This window comes from Corvus hawaiiensis, chromosome 32, assembly GCF_020740725.1.
Source record: "Corvus hawaiiensis isolate bCorHaw1 chromosome 32, bCorHaw1.pri.cur, whole genome shotgun sequence".
Taxonomy (NCBI): domain Eukaryota; kingdom Metazoa; phylum Chordata; class Aves; order Passeriformes; family Corvidae; genus Corvus; species Corvus hawaiiensis.
The window spans coordinates 509,104-527,006 of record NC_063244.1 but is presented as its reverse complement, the minus strand read 5'-3'; the positions used below and the strand labels follow the sequence as shown (position 1 = coordinate 527,006).

General features: G+C 71.1%; 5 protein-coding genes across 5 annotated transcripts in view; 4 read left to right on the top strand and 1 right to left on the bottom strand.

Annotated features, from left to right (window-relative positions):
• The window catches only part of ACP5 (acid phosphatase 5, tartrate resistant), a 3,995-nt gene extending 532 nt beyond the window's left edge, over window positions 1-3,463 (top strand). Inside the window, exons 2-6 of the mRNA XM_048289801.1 lie at window positions 461-682; window positions 954-1,201; window positions 1,665-1,792; window positions 2,308-2,659; window positions 2,826-3,463. Of these exons, the coding sequence (XP_048145758.1) occupies window positions 461-682; window positions 954-1,201; window positions 1,665-1,792; window positions 2,308-2,659; window positions 2,826-3,062 (1,187 nt within the window). The 3' untranslated portion in view covers window positions 3,063-3,463. The remainder of the gene's footprint in view (window positions 1-460; window positions 683-953; window positions 1,202-1,664; window positions 1,793-2,307; window positions 2,660-2,825) is intronic.
• Window positions 3,464-3,845: 382 nt separating this feature from the next.
• ELOF1 (elongation factor 1) lies at window positions 3,846-4,883 on the top strand. The gene is made up of 3 exons (XM_048289859.1): window positions 3,846-4,173; window positions 4,433-4,503; window positions 4,594-4,883. Exons 1-3 carry the CDS (start codon window positions 4,058-4,060, stop codon window positions 4,656-4,658), a joined length of 252 nt encoding a protein of 83 aa, XP_048145816.1. The 5' UTR covers window positions 3,846-4,057; the 3' UTR covers window positions 4,659-4,883.
• Window positions 4,884-4,939: 56 nt separating this feature from the next.
• On the bottom strand, window positions 4,940-9,472 carry CNN1 (calponin 1). The gene is made up of 7 exons (XM_048289854.1): window positions 9,191-9,472; window positions 7,605-7,726; window positions 7,230-7,296; window positions 7,002-7,139; window positions 6,454-6,564; window positions 6,119-6,265; window positions 4,940-5,535 (listed from the first exon to the last, which is right to left on the bottom strand). The coding sequence occupies exons 1-7, from the start codon at window positions 9,251-9,253 to the stop codon at window positions 5,299-5,301; spliced, it is 885 nt and encodes a 294-aa protein (XP_048145811.1). The 5' UTR covers window positions 9,254-9,472; the 3' UTR covers window positions 4,940-5,298.
• Window positions 9,473-10,066: 594 nt separating this feature from the next.
• ECSIT (ECSIT signaling integrator) lies at window positions 10,067-12,940 on the top strand. The gene is made up of 7 exons (XM_048289843.1): window positions 10,067-10,480; window positions 10,749-11,373; window positions 11,605-11,828; window positions 11,915-11,969; window positions 12,133-12,281; window positions 12,473-12,575; window positions 12,655-12,940. The coding sequence occupies exons 1-7, from the start codon at window positions 10,418-10,420 to the stop codon at window positions 12,921-12,923; spliced, it is 1,488 nt and encodes a 495-aa protein (XP_048145800.1). The 5' UTR covers window positions 10,067-10,417; the 3' UTR covers window positions 12,924-12,940.
• Window positions 12,941-13,517: 577 nt separating this feature from the next.
• On the top strand, window positions 13,518-17,533 carry ZNF653 (zinc finger protein 653). Its single transcript, XM_048289800.1, has 9 exons — window positions 13,518-13,783; window positions 14,438-14,481; window positions 14,574-14,783; window positions 15,112-15,465; window positions 15,709-15,874; window positions 16,321-16,438; window positions 16,540-16,654; window positions 16,826-16,925; window positions 17,023-17,533. The coding sequence occupies exons 1-9, from the start codon at window positions 13,518-13,520 to the stop codon at window positions 17,123-17,125; spliced, it is 1,476 nt and encodes a 491-aa protein (XP_048145757.1). The 3' UTR covers window positions 17,126-17,533.
• The last annotated feature ends 370 nt before the right edge of the window (window positions 17,534-17,903 follow it).

The window sequence follows — 17,903 nt, the reverse complement described above, 5'->3', positions numbered from 1 at the left end:
GGAGATTTGGGGGGGTCTGGGGGCCATTTATGGGGGCACAGGGGGATTTGGGGGAGGCTTAGAGGTTAAGGGAGGGATTTGGGGGGTCCGGGGGTGGTTTCGGGGGCCTGGGGGGGGTCCGGGGGTGATTTCGGGGGTCTGAGGGAGATTTCGGGAGTCTGGGGGGGATTTGGGGGTCACTCCGGCCCCCCCGGGGCGTGTCCGTGTCCTTCAATCCCGTGCCTCGAGCGGATTTGGGGAATTCGGGGGATTTCCAGATGATTCCCATTTCCCAGTGCTCCCAGTAGCCCGGCCCCCCCTCTCCCAGCGCTCCCAGTGCTCCCAGTAGCCCGGCCCCCCCCTCTCCCAGTGCTCCCAGTGCTCCCAGTAGCCCGGCCCCCCCTCTCCCAGTGCTCCCAGTGGCTCGCCTTCCCCTTCCTCCAGTATTCCCAGTGCTCCCAGTAGCCCTCCCCCCCTCCCCCAGTCCCCTCCGCCCCTCTCCCAGTGCTCCCAGTAGCCGGCCTTCCCCTTCCTCCAGTGCTCCCAGTGCCCTCCCCGCGCTCCCAGTGTCCCCGTGAGGCGTCAGGTGACAGCGGGGCCGGGGGGAGGCGACCCCGCTTCCCCTTTTGGGGCCATAAAGGGCCGGAGTGGCCGGAGCGGGGGGGGGGGGACACGAGGGGACAGGACGGGACAGGCCGGGACGGTGAGTGACCCCCGGGGGGGGGGGAGGGGGCGGGGACCCCCCCGGACACCTGGGGAGGGGGAGGGGTGGAACTCGTGGGTGCCGGGGGGGGGGGTGGGACCCTCCCGGACACGTGGGACCCCCCCACGAAAATCTGGGTGCCGGGGGGGGCGGTTTGGGGAGGGGGTGCGACCCCGGACCCCCCCCTGGACACCTGGGACCCCCCTCATGGCAGGGACACCCCCGGCCCCCCGGCGGGCTGTGACACCCCCGTGTCCCCCCCACCCCCCAGATGCTGGCACTGCTGTGGCTGACGGTGGCCCTGGCCACACCCGGGGGGGCCACGGGGGGGCTCTGACCTTCCTGGCCCTGGGGGACTGGGGGGGGCTGCCCGACCCCCCCTTCGTGACCCCGCGCCAGGTGGCCACGGCGGCCGCCATGGGCCAGGCGGTCACCGAGCTGGGCGGCGACTTCGTCCTGGCCCTGGGCGACAACTTCTACTACGAAGGGGTGCGGGACGAGTGGGACCCCCGGTTCCAGGTAACCCCCGGGGGGACACCCCCACACCTGGGGGAACAGATCCCTGTACCCCCATTGTCCCCAATCCAACATCCCCATGTCCCCATTGCTGTGTCCCCCATATCCCAATGTCCCCAGTGTCCCCATATCCCCATCCCCCATATCCCAACATCCCAATGTCCCCATATCCCTGTACCTCAACATCCTCATGTCCCCATGTCCCCATCCCCATATCCCAACATCCCCATGTCCCATCCCCATATCCCAATGTCCCCATGTCCCCATCCCCCATATCCCAACGTCCCAATGTCCCCATATCCCTGTACCTCAACATCCCATCCCCCATATCCCAACATCCCCATATCCCCATCCCCCATATCCCAGTGTCCCCAATATCCCCATCCCCCATATCCCAACATCCCCATGTCCCCATATCCCCATCCCTCATATCCCAACGTCCCCAATGTCCCCCCGTGTCCCCCAGGACACCTTTGAGCGGGTGTTCGTGTCCCCGGGGCTCCGGGGTGTCCCCTGGTACGTCATGGCCGGGAACCACGACCACGCCGGCAACGTCACGGCGCAGCTGCGCTACAGCCACCACTCCCCACGCTGGTACAGTCCCCGAGTGTCCCCGAGTGTCCCTCGGGGTGTCCTCACATGTCCCCGTGTCCCACAGGCGCTTCCCACACCCCGTGCCTGGTGCTGGGCTGTCCCCAAGCTGTCCCCAAGCCACCCCCCGTTCATCCCCAAGGCCCCCTGGGGATGTCCCCAAGTGTCCCCAAGCTGTCCCCAAGCCACCCCCGTTCATCCCCAAGGCCCCCTGGGGATGTCCCCAAGTGTCCCCAAGCTGTCCCCAAGCCACCCCCGTTCATCCCCAAGGCCCCCTGGGGATGTCCCCAAGTGTCCCCATGCTGTCCCCAAGCCGCTGCCCCCACTGCTGCAGCCCGTGCCTGGTGCTGGGCTGTCCCCAGGCTGTCCCCAGGCCCCCCCGTGGTGTCCCCAAGTGTCCCCACGATGCCCCTACGTGTCCCCGTGTCCCACAGACGCTTCCCCCACCCCTACGACCCCCTGTGCCTCGTGCTGGGGGTGTCCCCAGACGGTCCCCAAACCCCGCCGTGTCCCCGCAGGCACTTCCCCCACCCCTACTACAGCCTGCGGCTGCACATCCCCGGCTCCAACGCCTCGGCGCGGCTGCTGGTGCTGGACACGGTGCTGCTCTGCGGCCACACGGACGACTTCGGCCTGGGCGACGTCCCCGCGGGGCCCCGGGACGCGGCGGCGGCCGGGGCTCACCTGGCCTGGCTGCGGGCGCAGCTCGAGGCGGCCGCCGGGGACAGGTTCGTGCTGGTGGCCGGCCACTACCCGGTGTGGTCAGTGGCCAAGCACGGCCCCACGCCGTGCCTGGTGCGGCTCCTGCGGCCGCTGCTGCGGCGCCACCGCGTCACCGCCTACCTGTGCGGCCACGACCACAACCTGCAGGTGAGCCCGGGCGTGCAGGGAGCCCCCAAACCCCCCCAAACACCGCTGAAACCCACCCTGGGGTGCCCAGGGGTGCCGGGAGCCCCTAAAACCTGCCGGGGGGGAGGGTCCCAGGTGTGTCCCTCAGGTGTGTCCCCCCCCTGAGCCCCCCCCTTTTCTCCCGCAGTACCTGGAGGAGGGGGGGGTGGGCTACGTCCTGAGCGGCGCCGGGAATTTCATGGAGGATTCGCGGCCCCACGACGGCTCCGTCCCCCCCGGCTCCCTCCGGTTCTTCTTCGGGACCCCCACGAGTCCCGGCGGCTTCGCCCACCTGCGCCTGGAGCCCGGCGCGGTCACCGTCACCTTCCTGGAGGCCACCGGGCGCGTCCTGCACCGCGTGACGCTGCCCCCCCGCGACCTCTGACCCCCCGCCGGGGACACCGGGACCCCCTCCCTGGGGGACACCCCGTGACCTCTGATCCCCCCGGTGACACCGGGACCCCCTCTCTGGGGGACACCCCATGACCTCTGACCCCCCCGGGGACACCGGGACCCCTTCCCTGGGGGACACCCCGTGACCTCTGACCCCCCTCCTGGGACACTGGGGACACTCGGGACACCGGGACCGCTGGCTCTGGGGACACCCCGCGATCTCTGACCCCCTGGGGGACACTGGGGACCGGACACTGACCAGTGACCCCCGTGACCCCTGACCCGGGGGGACCCCAATGACCTGGGGGACACTGGGGACATGGAGTGGACACTGCGACGCCCACCTGGGCTGCCCCCGTGACGACTGAGACCCCAATAAAGCCTTTGAACGGCGCCGCCGCCACGGACGAACCCAAAACCGCCGCGATTCGCCCCAAAACTGCGCGGGGGGGCGGAGCAGCGCGCGAGTCACGTGACAGCGACGATCACGCCTTCCCCGCTGTTGATTGGCTGAAACCTCACGTCAATCACGCAGTGGGCGCGATAGCTCGCGGGTCACTTGGCTCCCCGCTCATGATTGGCGGGGGCGGTGCGCGCATCGACCAATTAGGTGTTGTATAGGCGAGCCACGTGATAGCGGGAACTCCTTATCCGCTGGTGATTGGCTAGAGAGGCGCGTCTATCGCCCAATGGGCGGGGCGCTTGTGGGCGACGTGGGGCGGAGCGCGCTCTTCCCGCTGCTGATTGGCTGAGGGCGGTGGGGCGGCACTTCCGGGAGCGCGGCGGGAGCGCGGCGTGAGGACCGGGGGGAACCGGGAGCAACCGGGAGGGTCCCGGAGGGGTCCCGGAGGGGTCCCGGAGGGGTCGAGCCGCCCCCGGCGCGTCCCGCAGCGGGTCGGGGCCGCTCCGAGGCGGCTCCCGGGACCGACCCCGGCGTCGTTCCCGTTCCCGGGGCCGTTCCCGGTTCCCGGCTCCGGTGCGGCTGCCATGGGCCGCCGCAAGTCGAAGCGGAAGCCGCCGCCCAAGAAGAAGATGACGGGGACGCTCGAGACGCAGTTCACGTGTCCGTTCTGCAACCACGAGAAGTCCTGCGACGTCAAAATGTGAGCGGGGAACACCGGGGACCGGCGGGACACCGGGACGTGAGACGGGGCTGGGCGACAGCTCGGAGAGGGCGGCGGAGGGGCCGGGGGGGGAAACGGAGAGGGGGGACATAGACGGCGACACGGGGCGGGGGTGGCGGTACCGGGGAGGGGCGTCACGGGAGGAAACGGCCCCGGGGGGGACACCGGGGCTCGGGATGGCCTTGGGCGGGGGGGGACGGAGGGGTCACAACCGTGTCCTGCCCTCCCCCCCCTCCAGGGACCGCGCCCGGAACACCGGGGTGATCTCGTGCACCGTGTGCCTGGAGGAGTTCCAGACCCCCATCACCTGTATCCTTAGCGGGACCCCCCCGCCGTGACCCCCCCCGGGACACACCGGGACCCCCCAAACCCGTGTTGGAGCCTTAACGCCCCCCCCAGACCTGTCGGAGCCCGTGGACGTTTACAGCGACTGGATCGACGCCTGCGAAGCCGCCAACCAGTGACACCCGGCGGGGGGGGGGCGGGACACTGCCCTGTCCCCAAACCCCCGAGGGTGACACCCCCAGGGCCCGGTGGCACCCCCAGGACCCGGTGGGACGGTGCCATCCCCCCCCCCCCAGGACCTGAGGCTCGTCCTTGTCCCCAGGGGCCGCGGGGGCCTTGGGGGGGGGTGACGCATTTCGGGAGCGCTGTCCCGGAATAAACCCCCCGAGCTGGTGTCGCTGTCACCCGTGGTGTCCCCCCGTCCCCTCCCTGTCCCTCAGTGTCCCCCACAGCAGCAGCGTCACCTTTGCGTGTGGCTTTTATTGTGCCTCGGTGGCTTCACACGTGGCGGGGGCCGCAGCCCCCGGGGCCGATCCTGGGGCCGATCGCCCCCGGGGCCGACTCCCCCCAGGCCTGACCCTGGGGGCCGATCCCAGAACCGACCCTGGGATTGTTTCCCCCCGGGGCCGATCCCGAGTGCTGAAATCCCCCCCAAAAGCGATCCCAGGGTCGAGCCTGGCGCCGATCCTGGTGCCGGTTCCCCCCAGGGCCGATCCCCTCCCGGAGCGCTCCGGGGGCCGCGCCCGGTGCCGGCTCGGTGGGGCGCGGTGAGGCCGGTGACGTGCGGTGTCGGGGTGCAAGCGGCCGCGGGGCCGGCGGCTACTGGGAGTTGTAGAGGCCGTCGTGGCCGTCGTAGCCGTCTTGGCCCAGCAGCTCGGGGCCCCCGCAGTACTTGGGGTCGTAGACCTGGCGCGGGAGCCCGTAGACCGTCATGCCCTGCTGGGACGCGCCCTTGTTGCTGCCCATCTGCAGCCCGATGGTCATCGTGTCGCAGTGCTCCATGCCCAGCGCCGGCTCGAAGATCTGACGCTTCGTCCCCGGCGCCGTCATCCCCGCCTGGCCAGCACACAGCGGCTCGGGGTGGTGGCCTTGCAGTCCCTTTGTCCCCAAAGTCCCTTAATCCCCCCCCCCCCCGACAAAGTCTCTTTGTCCCCCTGGGCCACCAGCTGGGACAGCGGCACCTCGAGGGCTCCTCCGGGGTCCCTTCGTCCTCCCCCTGTTGCCCACAGGGGCTGTGTCCCTGTCCCTCAAGGCTCTTTGTCCCCAAAGTCCCTTTGTCCCCCCTCATCCAGGACAACGGCGCCCCTTGTGCCATCACCATCCCAGGGTCCCCATGGGGGTGGCAGTGTCCCCATGTCCCCATGTCCTTGTGTCTCTGTGGGACTGGCAGTATCCCCGTGTCCCCATGGGGGTGGCAGTGTCCCCGTGTCCCTGTGTCTCCATGTCCTTGTGTCTCTGTGGGGCTGGCAGTGTCCCTGTGTCCCCATGTCCTTGTGTCCCCATGAGGCTGGCAGTGTCCCTGTGTCCCCATGGGGGTGGCAGTGTCCCCATGTCCCTGTGTCTCCATGTCCTTGTGTCTCTGTGGGGCTGGCAGTGTCCCTGTGTCCCTGTGGGGGTGGCAGTGTCCCCGTGTCCCCACCTGGCTGGCCCCTTTGTTGGTGCCCATCTGGAGGCTGATGGTGGCCTGGTCCAGGGGCTGGTCCGTGCCCAGTTTGGGGTCGTAGAGGTGCCGCCGTGTCCCGTACGCCGTCATTCCCTGCTGGCTGGCGAACTTGTTGGTGCCCATCTGGGGACAGCGACGGTGTCACCAACTGTGTCATCAGCTGTGTCCCCAGCGCGCCGTGACCACCCCCGCTGTGTCCTCTCAGTGTCCCCATCGGGCCCTCCCAGCCGCCGCGCCCGCCCCGATCCCTCCCGTGCTCCCTGTGTCTGTCTGGGTGTCCCCCAGGTGTCCCCAGTGTCCCCAAGTGTCACCTGGAGCCCGATGATGTTCCTGCCCTCGCGCAGCTTCTCGGGGTGGAAGCGCCGCTGCTGCTTCTCCGCGTATTTCACCCCCAGCCCCACGTTGTTCCCCTTTGTCTTGGCCTGGCGGAGACCACGGGGCTGGGGGGGGGCTCACGGGGCCCCCTCAGACCCCAAATACCCCCCTCAGACCCCAAATACCCTTCCCATACCCCAAATACCCTCCCCAGACCCCAAATACCCCCCTCAGACCCCAAATACCCCCTCTGGCCCCTACCAGGTGAGGGAGCAGCGTGTGGCCGGTGTCTTCCAAGGGGACACAAGGACCCTCTGGAGCCTCCCAGACCCTCTAAGCCCCCCAGAACCCCCCCAGCTGAGCCCCCCAGCTTCCCAGGACCCTGTCCCAGCCCTTGGAGGGGTCGCCTGCCTGGCAAGGTGACCACACTTGGTGTCCTCCACAGGGACCCTGCAGAGCCTCCCAGACCCTCTGGAGCCTCCCAGGACTTTGTCCCCACGCCGTGGCCCCCCCAGGACCCCATGCCACCCCCCAGGGGGGTCACCTGGCTGGCGAGGGCGATGAGGGTGGACTGGACCTGGGTGTGGTTGGTGTTCTCGAAGAGGTCGTTGGCCTCGAAGATGTCGTGGGGCTTCACCCCGTAGCGCGTGATGGCCCTCAGGAAGTTCCCGATGTTCTCCAGCTGCACACGGAGGGAATCAGAGCCGGGTTTGGGATCGGGACCCCCCCCCGCGACCCTCCCCAAAGGCCGATTTTGGGGTTTCCCCCTCACCTTGTGCCAGTTCTGGACGGGTTCGTTCACCTTGGGCACCGAGCCTGGCTGCAGTTTGTTGATGAGCCTGGAGGGGCCGAGCACAGGCGAGGTCAGTGGGGGTGAGGGGTGGGGTCAGGATCCCCAGGGTGACCCCAGAATCCAGCCAGGACTGGGGTGTGGGGGGACAGGCACAGCCTGGACAACACCAGAGCTGGTTGTGGTCAGCAGGGGTCAGCCCAGGTGAGGGATGGGGTCAAAATCGGGCTGAATTCCAAGAGGATCATCCCAGAGTCGAGCCGGGGTCGGGGTTTGGAGGGGGACGGTCCCAGCCCGGTCAGCGCCAGGACAGGGGACAGAGTTCTGGTCACACGGGGTCAGCGGTCGGGGCCGTACTCGCAGAGGATGACGCCGTCCTTGAGCCCGTCCATGAAGTTGTCCCCGATCCGGCGTCCCGTGGTCCCCTCGATCCAGGCACGGAGCTCCCGCTCCCGCTGCGGGTCGTACTTCTGGGCCAGCTGGGGGACACGGGGACAGCGTCAGGGGGACACGGGGACACGGGGCATGGAGAATGTGGGGGACAGCATCACGGAGATGGGGGGACACGGGGGACAGCGCCAGGAGGACGGGGAGGATGTGGGGGACACTGTTGGGGACGTGTCAGGGGGAGAGGGGGTCGGGGGGAGAGGGGGACGCATCCCCACCGTGAAGGGGACGCGGAGAACGTGGGGGGACACCCGGGGACACGCTCGGGGAAGCCGCGGCAGCTGCGCTGAGGACAGAGAATCCCCGGTGTCCCCCCCGGTGCCCCCGTTCCCCGCGATCCCGCGGGGCCGGGAGGGGCGGAGGGACCCGGCAAGGCCGGGGGTGCCCGGACCCCCCCCCGCCCCGCCCCGGCCCCCCCGGGAGCCGCGGGCGACCGGGCCGGCCGAACCTTTGCCCATATATAGCCCCGGCCCGGGGCCGCCGCCGCCCGCCCGCCGCGCTCCGCCGCCTTATAAGGGCTCACGGCGGGGCCGGGGGGCGCCGGGGCCCCCCCGGGCCGCCAAACTCCCCCCCGGTTAACCCTTAACGGGCCGGTGCGCGGCGGGACCCCCGCACCGTGTCCGTCCCCTCGCGGTGTCCGGAATCTCCCGCCCGCCGCGGGCCCCCCCCGGGCCGCCCGAACCGCCCCCGTTAACCCTTAACGGCGCGGGCACCGGCGGGACGCCCCCCGGAGCTCGTGGGGGAGTTCCCGGTGTCCGCCCGCTCCGTGCCGGTGTCGCCCCCTCCCCTACTCGGCCCCCGGCGGGGGAACCCCGGTGTCGTCCCCGCTCCCCCCCGGTGCCCGGCACCTCCCGCCCGCCGCGGGCTCAGGGGTCGGCGGGGCCCCCCCGGGCCACCCGAGCCCGCTCCGGGTTAACCCTTAACGGGGCGGACACCGGCGGGAGCTCCCGGTGCTCACGGGGGGACCCCGGTGTTGCCGTCCCCGTACCCCCATCCCGAGGGGGACCCGGTGCCCGTCACCTCCCGTCCGCCGCGGGGACCGGGGGCTGCGGGGGCCTTCCGGGCCAACGAACCCCCCACTCCCGGTTAACCCTTAACGAGCCGGTACCCGGCGGGACCCCCCGGTGCTCACGGGGGGGAACCACGGTGTCGCCCCCTCCCCTCCCGCACCCCGTCGGGGACCCGGTGCCCGTCCCCTCCCGCTCGCCGGAGGGACCGGGGGCCGCGGAGCTCCCCGGGCCGCCCAACACCCTCCCCGGTTAACCGGCGCCCGGTGGGACCCCCGGGGGGGACACCCCGGTGCGGCCCCCTCGTCCCGGTGCCCGTCCCTTCCCTCCCGGGGCAGCACCAGGGACAGCGCCGGGTCCCGCCCCCGCTCCCGCCGGGTCCTGCCGCGACCCCTGCCCGCCCCCGGTGCCGCCGCCCCCCCGGGGGGGATCGCACCTGCCCGGAGCCGCCCGGACCCCCCCGGTTCGGTTCGGTTCGGTGCCGCTCACCTTGTTCTTCACCTCGGCCGACAGCCCGTAGGCCGGGCCGCGGTTGAAGTGCGCGTTGGACATTTCGGGGGTCCCCGGCGGTCTCGGTGGGTCCGGTGGGGTCGGGGCGGGCGGGTCGCGCCGGTTCGGGGCTGTTCCGGGTGGGTTCGGGGCTGTCCCGGGTCGGCTCGGTGCCCTCGGGTCGGCTCGGTGCCCTCGGTCTCTCCCTCCCGGTCCCGTCCCGGCGCCGCCGCCACTTTTAAAAGTGGGCGGTGGGCGCGGAGCCCCCCCGGGCCGGGGCGGCCTCCGCCAATCCGCGGCCTTCGCCGCGCTGATGTCACGGCGGGGCGGGTGATGGCGTCATTTTTTCCACATTTAGCGGGGGGGATCCCGAAGGGGGGGGGGATCCCGGGGGGGGGCAGGGGAGTCCCGGAACGGCCCCCCCCCGCCCCAAATCAGCCCTCTCCCGCTCTCCCCCCCTCCCGCCGGACCCCCGGGTCCCCCCTCCCGCTCCTCTGGGTGCCCCCCTAGAGCGGGGACCCCCCTCAGGACAGCGGGGTCCCCCCCACGGTGCCTGGGGGCCCCCCCGGTCACCTGGGGCCTCTCCCCCGGGCACTTGGGACACCGCGGACCCCCCCAGGACACCGGGGTTCGCCCCCCGCCGGGTCCTCCCTTCGGTGCCGTCACCGGATCGGACTCCGCCGCCCCCCCGGGAGGGGGGACACGACTCGTCACGGGTGGGGAATGTCCCCCTCCCCCTCCCCCAGTCCGTCTCCGCCCCCCGCGACTTCGAGACCCCCCCGGGGCTGCGGGCACACCCAGGATCCCCCCGCCCCCCCCCCTCAGGGACTTGGGAGACCCCCCCGCCCTCCCCCTCAGGGACTTGGGGGACACCCCCCGCCCCCCCCCGCCGGAGCTGCCGTTCCCGTTTAAAGCAGCCGGTGCGGCTCTGACGTCATTATTCCCCCCGTGACGTCACCGCGTATCCCCGTCCCGGAGCTCATCCCGGGGCCCCGCTGTGACGTCACGGGGGAACCCCCTCCGAGCCCCGCCCCGCGCTCCCTGCCAATCACCGCGCTCGTCACAGCCGAGGATGAAAGCCGCGCGGCGATTGGCTACGCCGCAAAGCCCCGCCCCCTGACCCGAAGGCGCGGGGTCAGAGGCAACATGGCGGCGCCCAGCGGCGCGACCCGGCGTGGGGACAGCGGGGCTCGGCTGTGACCCTGACACCGCGGCAGCCCCGGCGACATGAGGCTGAACTGGGTCCGCGCGCTGCCCCGGGGCTTCTGGGGCAGCCCCGGAGCTCCAGAGGTGCGGGGGAGTCCGGCAGGCGCGGGGGACACCGGGGACATGGGGGAGAGAGGGGATATGGGGGGACATGGGGACACTGGGGGGACACGGGGACACGAGGGAGGTGGGGGTTATGGGGGACATGGGGACACTGGGGGGACACGGGGACACGAGGGAGGTGGGCGTGATGGGGGACAGGAGGTTCGCTGGGCACCGGAGGACACGGAGGGACAGGAGGAACAAGGGGGGACACGGGGACGGTGTGGTGACGCTTTTCCTCCCCTCCCAGCTCTGTCGGGCCTTGTGCCAGCGCCCAGCGCAGGTCCCCTCTGAGGGCGGCGACACCGCGGGGACCCCAGAACCCCGCGACCCCGCTGAGGGTGACGCCCCAAGGGGGGACACTCCGAGGGGTGCCACCTCGGGAACCTCAGCGTGGCACCACCGCCTCCGCAAGACACGGGACAGCGAGCGCGACCCCCGAGACCGGGACCCCCGCGCTGGGGACCCCCGCGGCCCTGTGGGAGGTGACACCTCGGGGGGTGACACCTCAGGTGACAACACCTCCAAGGCCCCACCGCGACGTCTCCGCTCCCGCAAGGCGCATGACGAGCACGGAGACAGCGGGGACAGCGGGGACAGCGGAGCCTCCCGCGGCCCCGCGGCGTTCGAGGCGGCCCTGCGGGACATGGCGCGGTCGCCGCCGGGGCGCGGGGGCCGCCTGGCGCTGGTGGAGGCGGCGCTGGCGGCGATGCCGGCGCTGGGCGTGGAGCGCAGCCTGGGCGCCTACAACGGGCTGCTGCGGCTGCTGCCCCGCGGGCCCTGGGTGCCCCGCGGGCCCATGCAGCGCCTGCTCTTCCCCTTCCCGCGGCAGCAGGAGTGCGGCCTGCAGGTGCTGGAGCAGATGGAGCGCTACGGTGCGTGAAGGGAGGGTGGGGAATGGGGGATCCCCCCCTTAGGGACGGCCGGGGTCACCCCTGAGCCGCTCCCTGTCCCCCCGTGCCTGTTGTGTCTCTCCACATCCCTCATGCCCCCCACGCCTTCCACGTCCCCTCGTGTCCATCCTGAGTCCTCCCGTGTCCCCCCCCCGGGACCCCTGGGCCCTCCCCACGCCTTCCCGTGTCCCCCCAACGTCCCGGTGTCCCCAGGTGTGGTGCCGGACGCCGAGACGCGGTTCCTGCTGCTGGGGGTGTTCGGGCCGCGCAGCCGCCCGCTGCGCAAGGTGCAGCGCATGATGTTCTGGCTGCCGCGCTTCCGCCGCCTGGACCCCCACCCGCTGCCCCCCCAGCTGCCCCCCCCGGGGCTGGCGGCCGCGCGCCTGGGGCTGCGCCGCATCGCCGGGGACCCCGGAGCCACCGTCACCGTCATCCAGGTGGGCACCTGGAGGGGGGACACGGGAATGGGGGGGCACAGCTGGTGGGGGACAGGCGGTGACTCTTGAGTGTCCCCATCCCGCAGCGGCCAGTGCCGGACACGGGGGAGGATGAAGGCTCTGTCCAGCCCTACATCGTCAGTGAGTTTTGGGGGTCTCGGAGGGGTCCCTTGGGGGTGCCGGGGTGCCCTGGGGTGGTTGGTGTCGGGTTTGGGAGGTTTGAGGTCCCTTGGGAGGGGTTTGGGGTTGGGTTTGGGGTCCCTGGGGTGGATTTTGGTTGTCCCCAGCTGTCCCCCGTTGCCAGGCTCCCAGAGCCCGGAGCAGCGGGAGCTCCTGGCCCAGCACGACCCTTCGCAGCCGGTGTTCGTGGAGGGGCCGTTCCCGCTGTGGCTCCGTGGGACCCTCCTGAGCTACTTCGTGTTACGGGGGGACCCCCTGCCCCCACACCTGAGGGTGAGTCCGGAGGGGCTCTGGGAGGGGACGGGGAAGGGTTGCCTGGGACAGGTGGGATGGGACCCCAGACCCAGGATAGGTGTGCAGGGACAGAGCCCCCATAACCCAGCACACCTGGGGCCCCCCTGACCTGTCTGTGCGGGAAACCCCCCACCCCAGAACATTCCGGACCTCCCCCCCCGCTCCCCCAGGACCCCCCCCCAGACCCCGAGCGCAGCTTTTACTTCCCGCTGCACCTGGAGCTGGACCTGGAGCGCGGCCCCTGGGACGACGAGGACTTCGATGTAGACGAAGGTGAGGTTTGGGGGGGTCAGCTGGGTTTTTGGGGGGTCACCTGCGCCCGACCTGACCCACCTGTCCCCCCCCCCCGCAGTGGAGGAGGGTCCCGTGTTCGCCCTGTGCATGGCGGGGGCGGGCGACCGACACACCTTGGGCAGGTGGATTTCGGGGCTGCAGGAGGAGAACCCGGTGCTGGGGCGCATCCCCGTCGTCTTCCGCCTCACCGAGGGGGGAGACCCCTCTGCTGGCCCCCAGACCCCCCAGCTGGGCACGGGGACCCCCCCGGCAGCGGCGCTGGAGCCCCCCGAGGGGCAGGACGGGGGGAAGCAGAGGGGAAACCCCCCAAAAAGCAGCGGGGAATAAAGGGGCGTTGTGATGGAGAGGGGGGTGTCGTGTTTTGACGGGTTCGGGGGGCTTTGGGGAGGGCTGGGGGCAGAGCAGCGTCCCGGGGGGTTGTTTGGGGGGGTCGTGGAGGGGTTTTGGGGGGCCCAGTGGGGGTTGTGTGTCCTGTGTGCCACCCCCTAAACCCGGTGGTTCCAGGAGGGGGATTTGGAGGGCCCTAGGGGGAGGCTCGGGGGCACTGGGATGGAGTCGCGTTCCCCTCTCAAGCTGGGGAGCCCCCAGTGAGTGTGGGGGGGTCCTTGGTGAGTGTGGGGGCTCCCAGCTGAGCAGGTTGGGGGGTCCCCAGTAAGTTCGGGGGGTCCTCAGTGAACAGACGGAGGTGCCCCAGCTGCGGTGCGTGCACACCTCACACCTGGCGGGCACAGGGTGGGGCTGAGATGTGCCGGGACCCTCCTTTGGGGGTTCCCCCCTCTCCCCGGGGACCCCCCCCCAAAAAATCACGGCGGGAGTGCGGGCAGCGCGCTCCGCGCATGCGCACAGAGCGCCGCGACGCCGCCGCCGCCGCCGCGCCGTGCAGGCGGGCGCGCCGCTGACGTCATCGCAGCGCGCCGCGGCATGAGCGCGGCCGAGCGCGGCCCCGGCGGCCCCGGGGGTCCCGAGCCCGGCGGGGGCCGCAAAGCGCGGGGGCGGCCGCGCCTCACCGAGACCGACCGGGCCCGGCGGCGCCTCGAGTCGCGCAAGAAGTACGACGTGCGGCGGGTGTACCTGGGCGAGGCGCACGGGCCCTGGGTGGAGCTGCGGCGCCGCAGCGGATGGAGCGACGCGAAGCTCGCGGCCTACCTGCTCGGGCTGGAGCGGGGACAGCGCGCGGGGCGGCGCGGGTGAGCGCGGGGGGGACCGGGGGAGCGGGGAGAGGTCGGGGGGTCAGAGGGGAGGGGAAGGGAGGGAGGGCTGGGGAGGGGGGCGCGCCACCGGCGGGTTTGGGGGTCGTGGGGAAGGGGTCCGGGGGTCCTGGGTGGGGGTGGGGGTGTCCCCCCCGGGACCGGGGGGTCGCAGAGCGGCTCGGACCCTCGGGGGAAGCGGGCGCGGCGCTGTCCGCGGTGCTGAAGCGGCGGCGGGGGGTTGTTCCGAGCCGTTCTCATCCTCCTCTTCCTCATCCTCCTCTTCCTCATCCTCGTCTTTCTTCCCTGTCCCTGTCCTGCCCATCCTCCTCTTCCTCAGCTCCCTGCTCTTCCTCCTGCTCCGTGAGGGATGGAGAGCGGGGAGGGAGTGGTGGGGGAGGAGGAGGAAGGAGCAGGGGAGGGGTGGAGGAGGAGAACGAGGAGGAGGAAGGCCGGGAGGGATGATGAAGGTTGAGGATGAGGAAGAAACGGAGGCGCGTGGATAAGGAGGAGGAAGACGATGTGAAGGAGAAAGGCCGTGTTGGGAGTGCAGGAGGAGGAGGAGGAAGATGGCGGGGCCAGAGGAGGAAGAGAAGGAGGGCTGGGGGTCCCACAGAAGCCCCTTGCCCCCTGCCACCCCTTCTGTCTCCACAGCAAACCCTGGGAGCAGCTCCCGAAAAAACCCAAACGCAAGAAAAGTGAGTCCGCGCTCGCTGCGGGTGCCGCGCCTGACTCGGGGGGGGCCCGCACCTCATTCCGGGGGGGTCCCACGCTGTCCCCGCTCCCCCAGGGCGCCGCCGGAACGTGAACTGCCTGCGGCACGCCGTGATCTGGTACGAGGACCACCGGCAGCGCTGCCCGTACGAGCCGCGGCTGGCGGAGCTGGACCCCTCGGTGGGGCTCTACACCACGGCCGTGTGGCAGTGCGAGCGCGGCCACCGCTACTTCCAGGACCTGCACTCGCCGCTGCGGCCCCTCAGCGACTCGGACGGCGATGACGGTCAGAGGGGGGGCCGGGGGGCGCGGGGAGGGGGGTTGGAGGGTCCCCGGGGGACCGGGAGGCGCGGGGATGGGGGTTGGGTGGTCCCCGGGGGGCCGGGGGGCGCGGGATGGGGCTTGGGGGATCCCCGGGGCTCTGCGAGGGTGAGGGAGGGGATGGTGTGTGGGGCTGGGGGTGCTGAGGGTGGGGGGGGAGGCAGGGAGGAGGTCTGGGGGTATTTTGGGGGGGTGTTTTGAGTCTGGGAGGGGATTTTTGGGGTGGTCCGTGAGGTTTCTTTGGGTCTGGTGGGAGATATTTTAACGCCCGACCCTCCACGTTCCCGCTGTAGCCCCCGGCTCCTCTTCCTCCTCCTCTTCCTCCTCGGGGGGCTGCAGCTCCGGCTCGGAGGCAGCGCCGCCGGGGGGTCCCGCGGTTCCCGGCCCCCTCCCCGCGGGTCCGGCCCCCCCCGAGGCGCTGGAGGCCGTGGTTTGTGTCCCGCTGCCGCTGCCCCTCCCGGCCCGGGGGGGCCTGGACGGGGGCGGCCCTCCCACCCTGCTGCAGGGACCCCCCCTCCTCATCCTGGCCGGGCCCGGCTACGAGGCCCTGGGGGGGCTCCAGCTCGATGTGGGGGGGCACGAGGTGCTGCTGGAAGGGGGGGGCACCTTCCCCCCCCCACCTGGGGAGCCCCACCTGCCTAAGACGGGTAAGGGGGGGCTGGGGAGGGTCGGGAATGGGGAAGTCTGGGGGAATTCGGGTCGGGAATGGGGGATCGTGTGCTGGGCCAGGAGGGATTGGGGCGGTGGGGGGTGTGTCAGGGGGGATTTGGGGTCAGGAACGGGGGATTGGGGTGCTGGGGGGAGGATGGGGGTGGATTTGGGGGTCAAAAACGGGACGGGTCAGGTGCTGGGGGGGGCCAGGGGGGTCTCACCGGCCGCGCTGATGGCAGAGGAGGACGAGGAGGACGCAGCGCCAAGGCTGAAGCAGGAGGAGCTGCCCCCCCCCACCGAGCCCCCCCCTCCAGAGCCCCCCCGGGAGCCCCCCCGGGACCCTTCCCCGGCTGAGGACGCCGAGGTGTCGACGATAATCTACGAGATCCCCAAAGAGCCAGAAAGGTCGGGGGGTCGTGGGGGGTCCCTGGGGGGCTTTGGGTTTCCTGAGCGTGTGGAGAAGGGGGGAGCACCTGGGGGGGTTGTGGGGGTCAGGGACTGTTTTGTTTAGAGAGATTGAGGGGTTTAGGGGATTTTTTTTGGGGGGGGATCATTTTGGGGATGGGCAGGGGGGTTTAGGAGGTTGCAGGTGGATCAGACAAGGCTGCTCCAAAAGCTGACCCCCACCTCTCAAGGGAGGAAGGACTGGGGGGTTGTGAGGGGGTTATGGGCTGGTTTTAGGGGAGACGTCAGGAGGGATTTTTTGGGGAGAGGGCCTGGACTGGGACCACGTGCTGGTGGGGGACATTTGGGAGGGGGCAGAGGGTTTTAGGGGTCCTCGGATCAGACAAGGACCCCCCCAATACCTGTCCCCCCCCTTTCAAGGGGGGGACTCACCCCAGGTTCTGCAGGCGCCGGCGGAGCAGGCGGGGCCGTGCCCCCTCCCCGGACCCCGAGGACCCCCCTGACCCCCTCACCTGCCCCTATGCCGGCTGCGGGCAGGTGTTCAGCGCTCTCAGCAGCTTCCAGGTGCCTGGAAGGGGGGGAAACACCCTCCTCACCTGTCCCAGATCCCCTTCTCACCTGTCCCAGACCCCCCCAGCCCCCCTCACCTCCCACGTGCCCCCCAGAACCACGTGAACCTGGTGCACCGCAGGGGCCGGACCCAGGTGTGCCCCCAGCCCGGCTGCGGGAAGAGGTTTTACCTGGCCAACCACCTGCGCCGGCACATGGGCGTGCACTCAGGTGAGCCCCCAGGTGTGTGTGTCCCCCAAAATCCCCCTCCCTCCACGACAAGAGGTTTTACCTGGGCAGCCCCCTGTGCTGGCACTCAGTCACCTCCCAGGTGAGCCCCCAGGTGTGTCCCCTGCGTCCCCCACCCCTTGTCCCCCCCATTCCCCACCGTGCCCCCCCCAGGTGTGCGGGAGTTCACCTGTGACACCTGCGGGAAGTCCTTCAAGCGCAAGAACCACCTGGAAGTCCACAGGAGGACACACACCGGGGAGACCCCCCTGCAGTGAGTGACGGGGGTGGTCCTCCTGAGGATTGAGAACCCCCCCAGGAGGGTGAGGGGGGGTCCTCGGGCACACCTGACCTCCACCTCGCCCCCCCAGGTGTGAGGTGTGCGGGTACCGCTGCCGCCAGCGCGCGTCCCTGACGTGGCACATGCGCCGACACGGGGGGCTCAAGAGTCACCCCGAGCCCCGCGGCACATAGGGGACCCCCCTGAATCCACCTGGGCCTCCCCCGGACTCACCTGGGCCCCCACCTGCTCGCTGGGACCCCCCCAATGTACCTGCGGCTGCACCTGGAGGTGAAGAAGAACCACCTGGGGGGGGTCCTGAGCCCCTCCCCGGGACATCCCGAGCACCTGAGGGACCCCTTCAGTTGCCCCCTCGGGGGTGTCCTTGTGTGTCCCCCGCAGGTGACCCTGTGGCCCCCCCAGGAGGCCCCGTTGCCCTCCCCCCTCATCTTTTATTTATTTCCTTATTGTCGCTTGTCACCCCCCTGGGGACACCTGGGGTTTGGAAGGGCTTCGGGGACATCGGGGTGGGAGCACATTCCCCCCCCCAGGCCCCCCGGCCCCTTCCAGGACCCCCGTAATCCATTAAAATCAGGACTTTTCGTGCTGCTTCTTCTGTGGGGGGGTGGGCTCGGGGGGGTCCTGGAGGGGGTGCGGGCCCTCGCCGGTGCCCTCTCCCCATTTCGGGGGTCGCGGGGCGGCCCCTCGGGGGAACCGAGCTCGGCGCTGTCCCCGGTGCTGAAGCGGCGGCGGCTACGCCTGGTTGTCCCCGACCTTCATCATCCTCCTCTTCCTCCCTCGCCGTCCCTTCTCCTCCTTCATCTTCCTCCTCCTCCTGCTCCATCCCCCCCTCGTTCTCCTCCACTCCTTCCTTCTCCTTCTCTTCCTCCTCCATTCCCTCTTTCTTCCTTCTCTCCATCCCTCCCCATCCTTCCTCCTCCTCCTCCTCCCGTGGGCGGGGCTTTCGGGGGT

Coding starts and splice junctions, on each gene's coding strand:
- ELOF1 (XM_048289859.1), top strand. CDS start 4,058: ATGGGCCGCCGCAAGTCGAAGCGGAAGCCGCCGCCCAAGAAGAAGATG. Junction 4,174..4,432: donor AAGTCCTGCGACGTCAAAAT/GTGAGCGGGGAA, acceptor CCCCCCCTCCAG/GGACCGCGCCCGGAACACCG. Junction 4,504..4,593: donor GTTCCAGACCCCCATCACCT/GTATCCTTAGCG, acceptor CGCCCCCCCCAG/ACCTGTCGGAGCCCGTGGAC.
- CNN1 (XM_048289854.1), bottom strand. CDS start 9,253: ATGTCCAACGCGCACTTCAACCGCGGCCCGGCCTACGGGCTGTCGGCC. Junction 7,297..7,604: donor GACGGCGTCATCCTCTGCGA/GTACGGCCCCGA, acceptor CGGCCCCTCCAG/GCTCATCAACAAACTGCAGC. Junction 5,536..6,118: donor CCAACAAAGGGGCCAGCCAG/GTGGGGACACGG, acceptor TGTGCTGGCCAG/GCGGGGATGACGGCGCCGGG.
- ECSIT (XM_048289843.1), top strand. CDS start 10,418: ATGAGGCTGAACTGGGTCCGCGCGCTGCCCCGGGGCTTCTGGGGCAGC. Junction 12,282..12,472: donor CCCTGCCCCCACACCTGAGG/GTGAGTCCGGAG, acceptor CCGCTCCCCCAG/GACCCCCCCCCAGACCCCGA. Junction 12,576..12,654: donor GGACTTCGATGTAGACGAAG/GTGAGGTTTGGG, acceptor CCCCCCCCGCAG/TGGAGGAGGGTCCCGTGTTC.
- ZNF653 (XM_048289800.1), top strand. CDS start 13,518: ATGAGCGCGGCCGAGCGCGGCCCCGGCGGCCCCGGGGGTCCCGAGCCC. Junction 13,784..14,437: donor CAGCGCGCGGGGCGGCGCGG/GTGAGCGCGGGG, acceptor CTGTCTCCACAG/CAAACCCTGGGAGCAGCTCC. Junction 16,439..16,539: donor GCGCTCTCAGCAGCTTCCAG/GTGCCTGGAAGG, acceptor CGTGCCCCCCAG/AACCACGTGAACCTGGTGCA.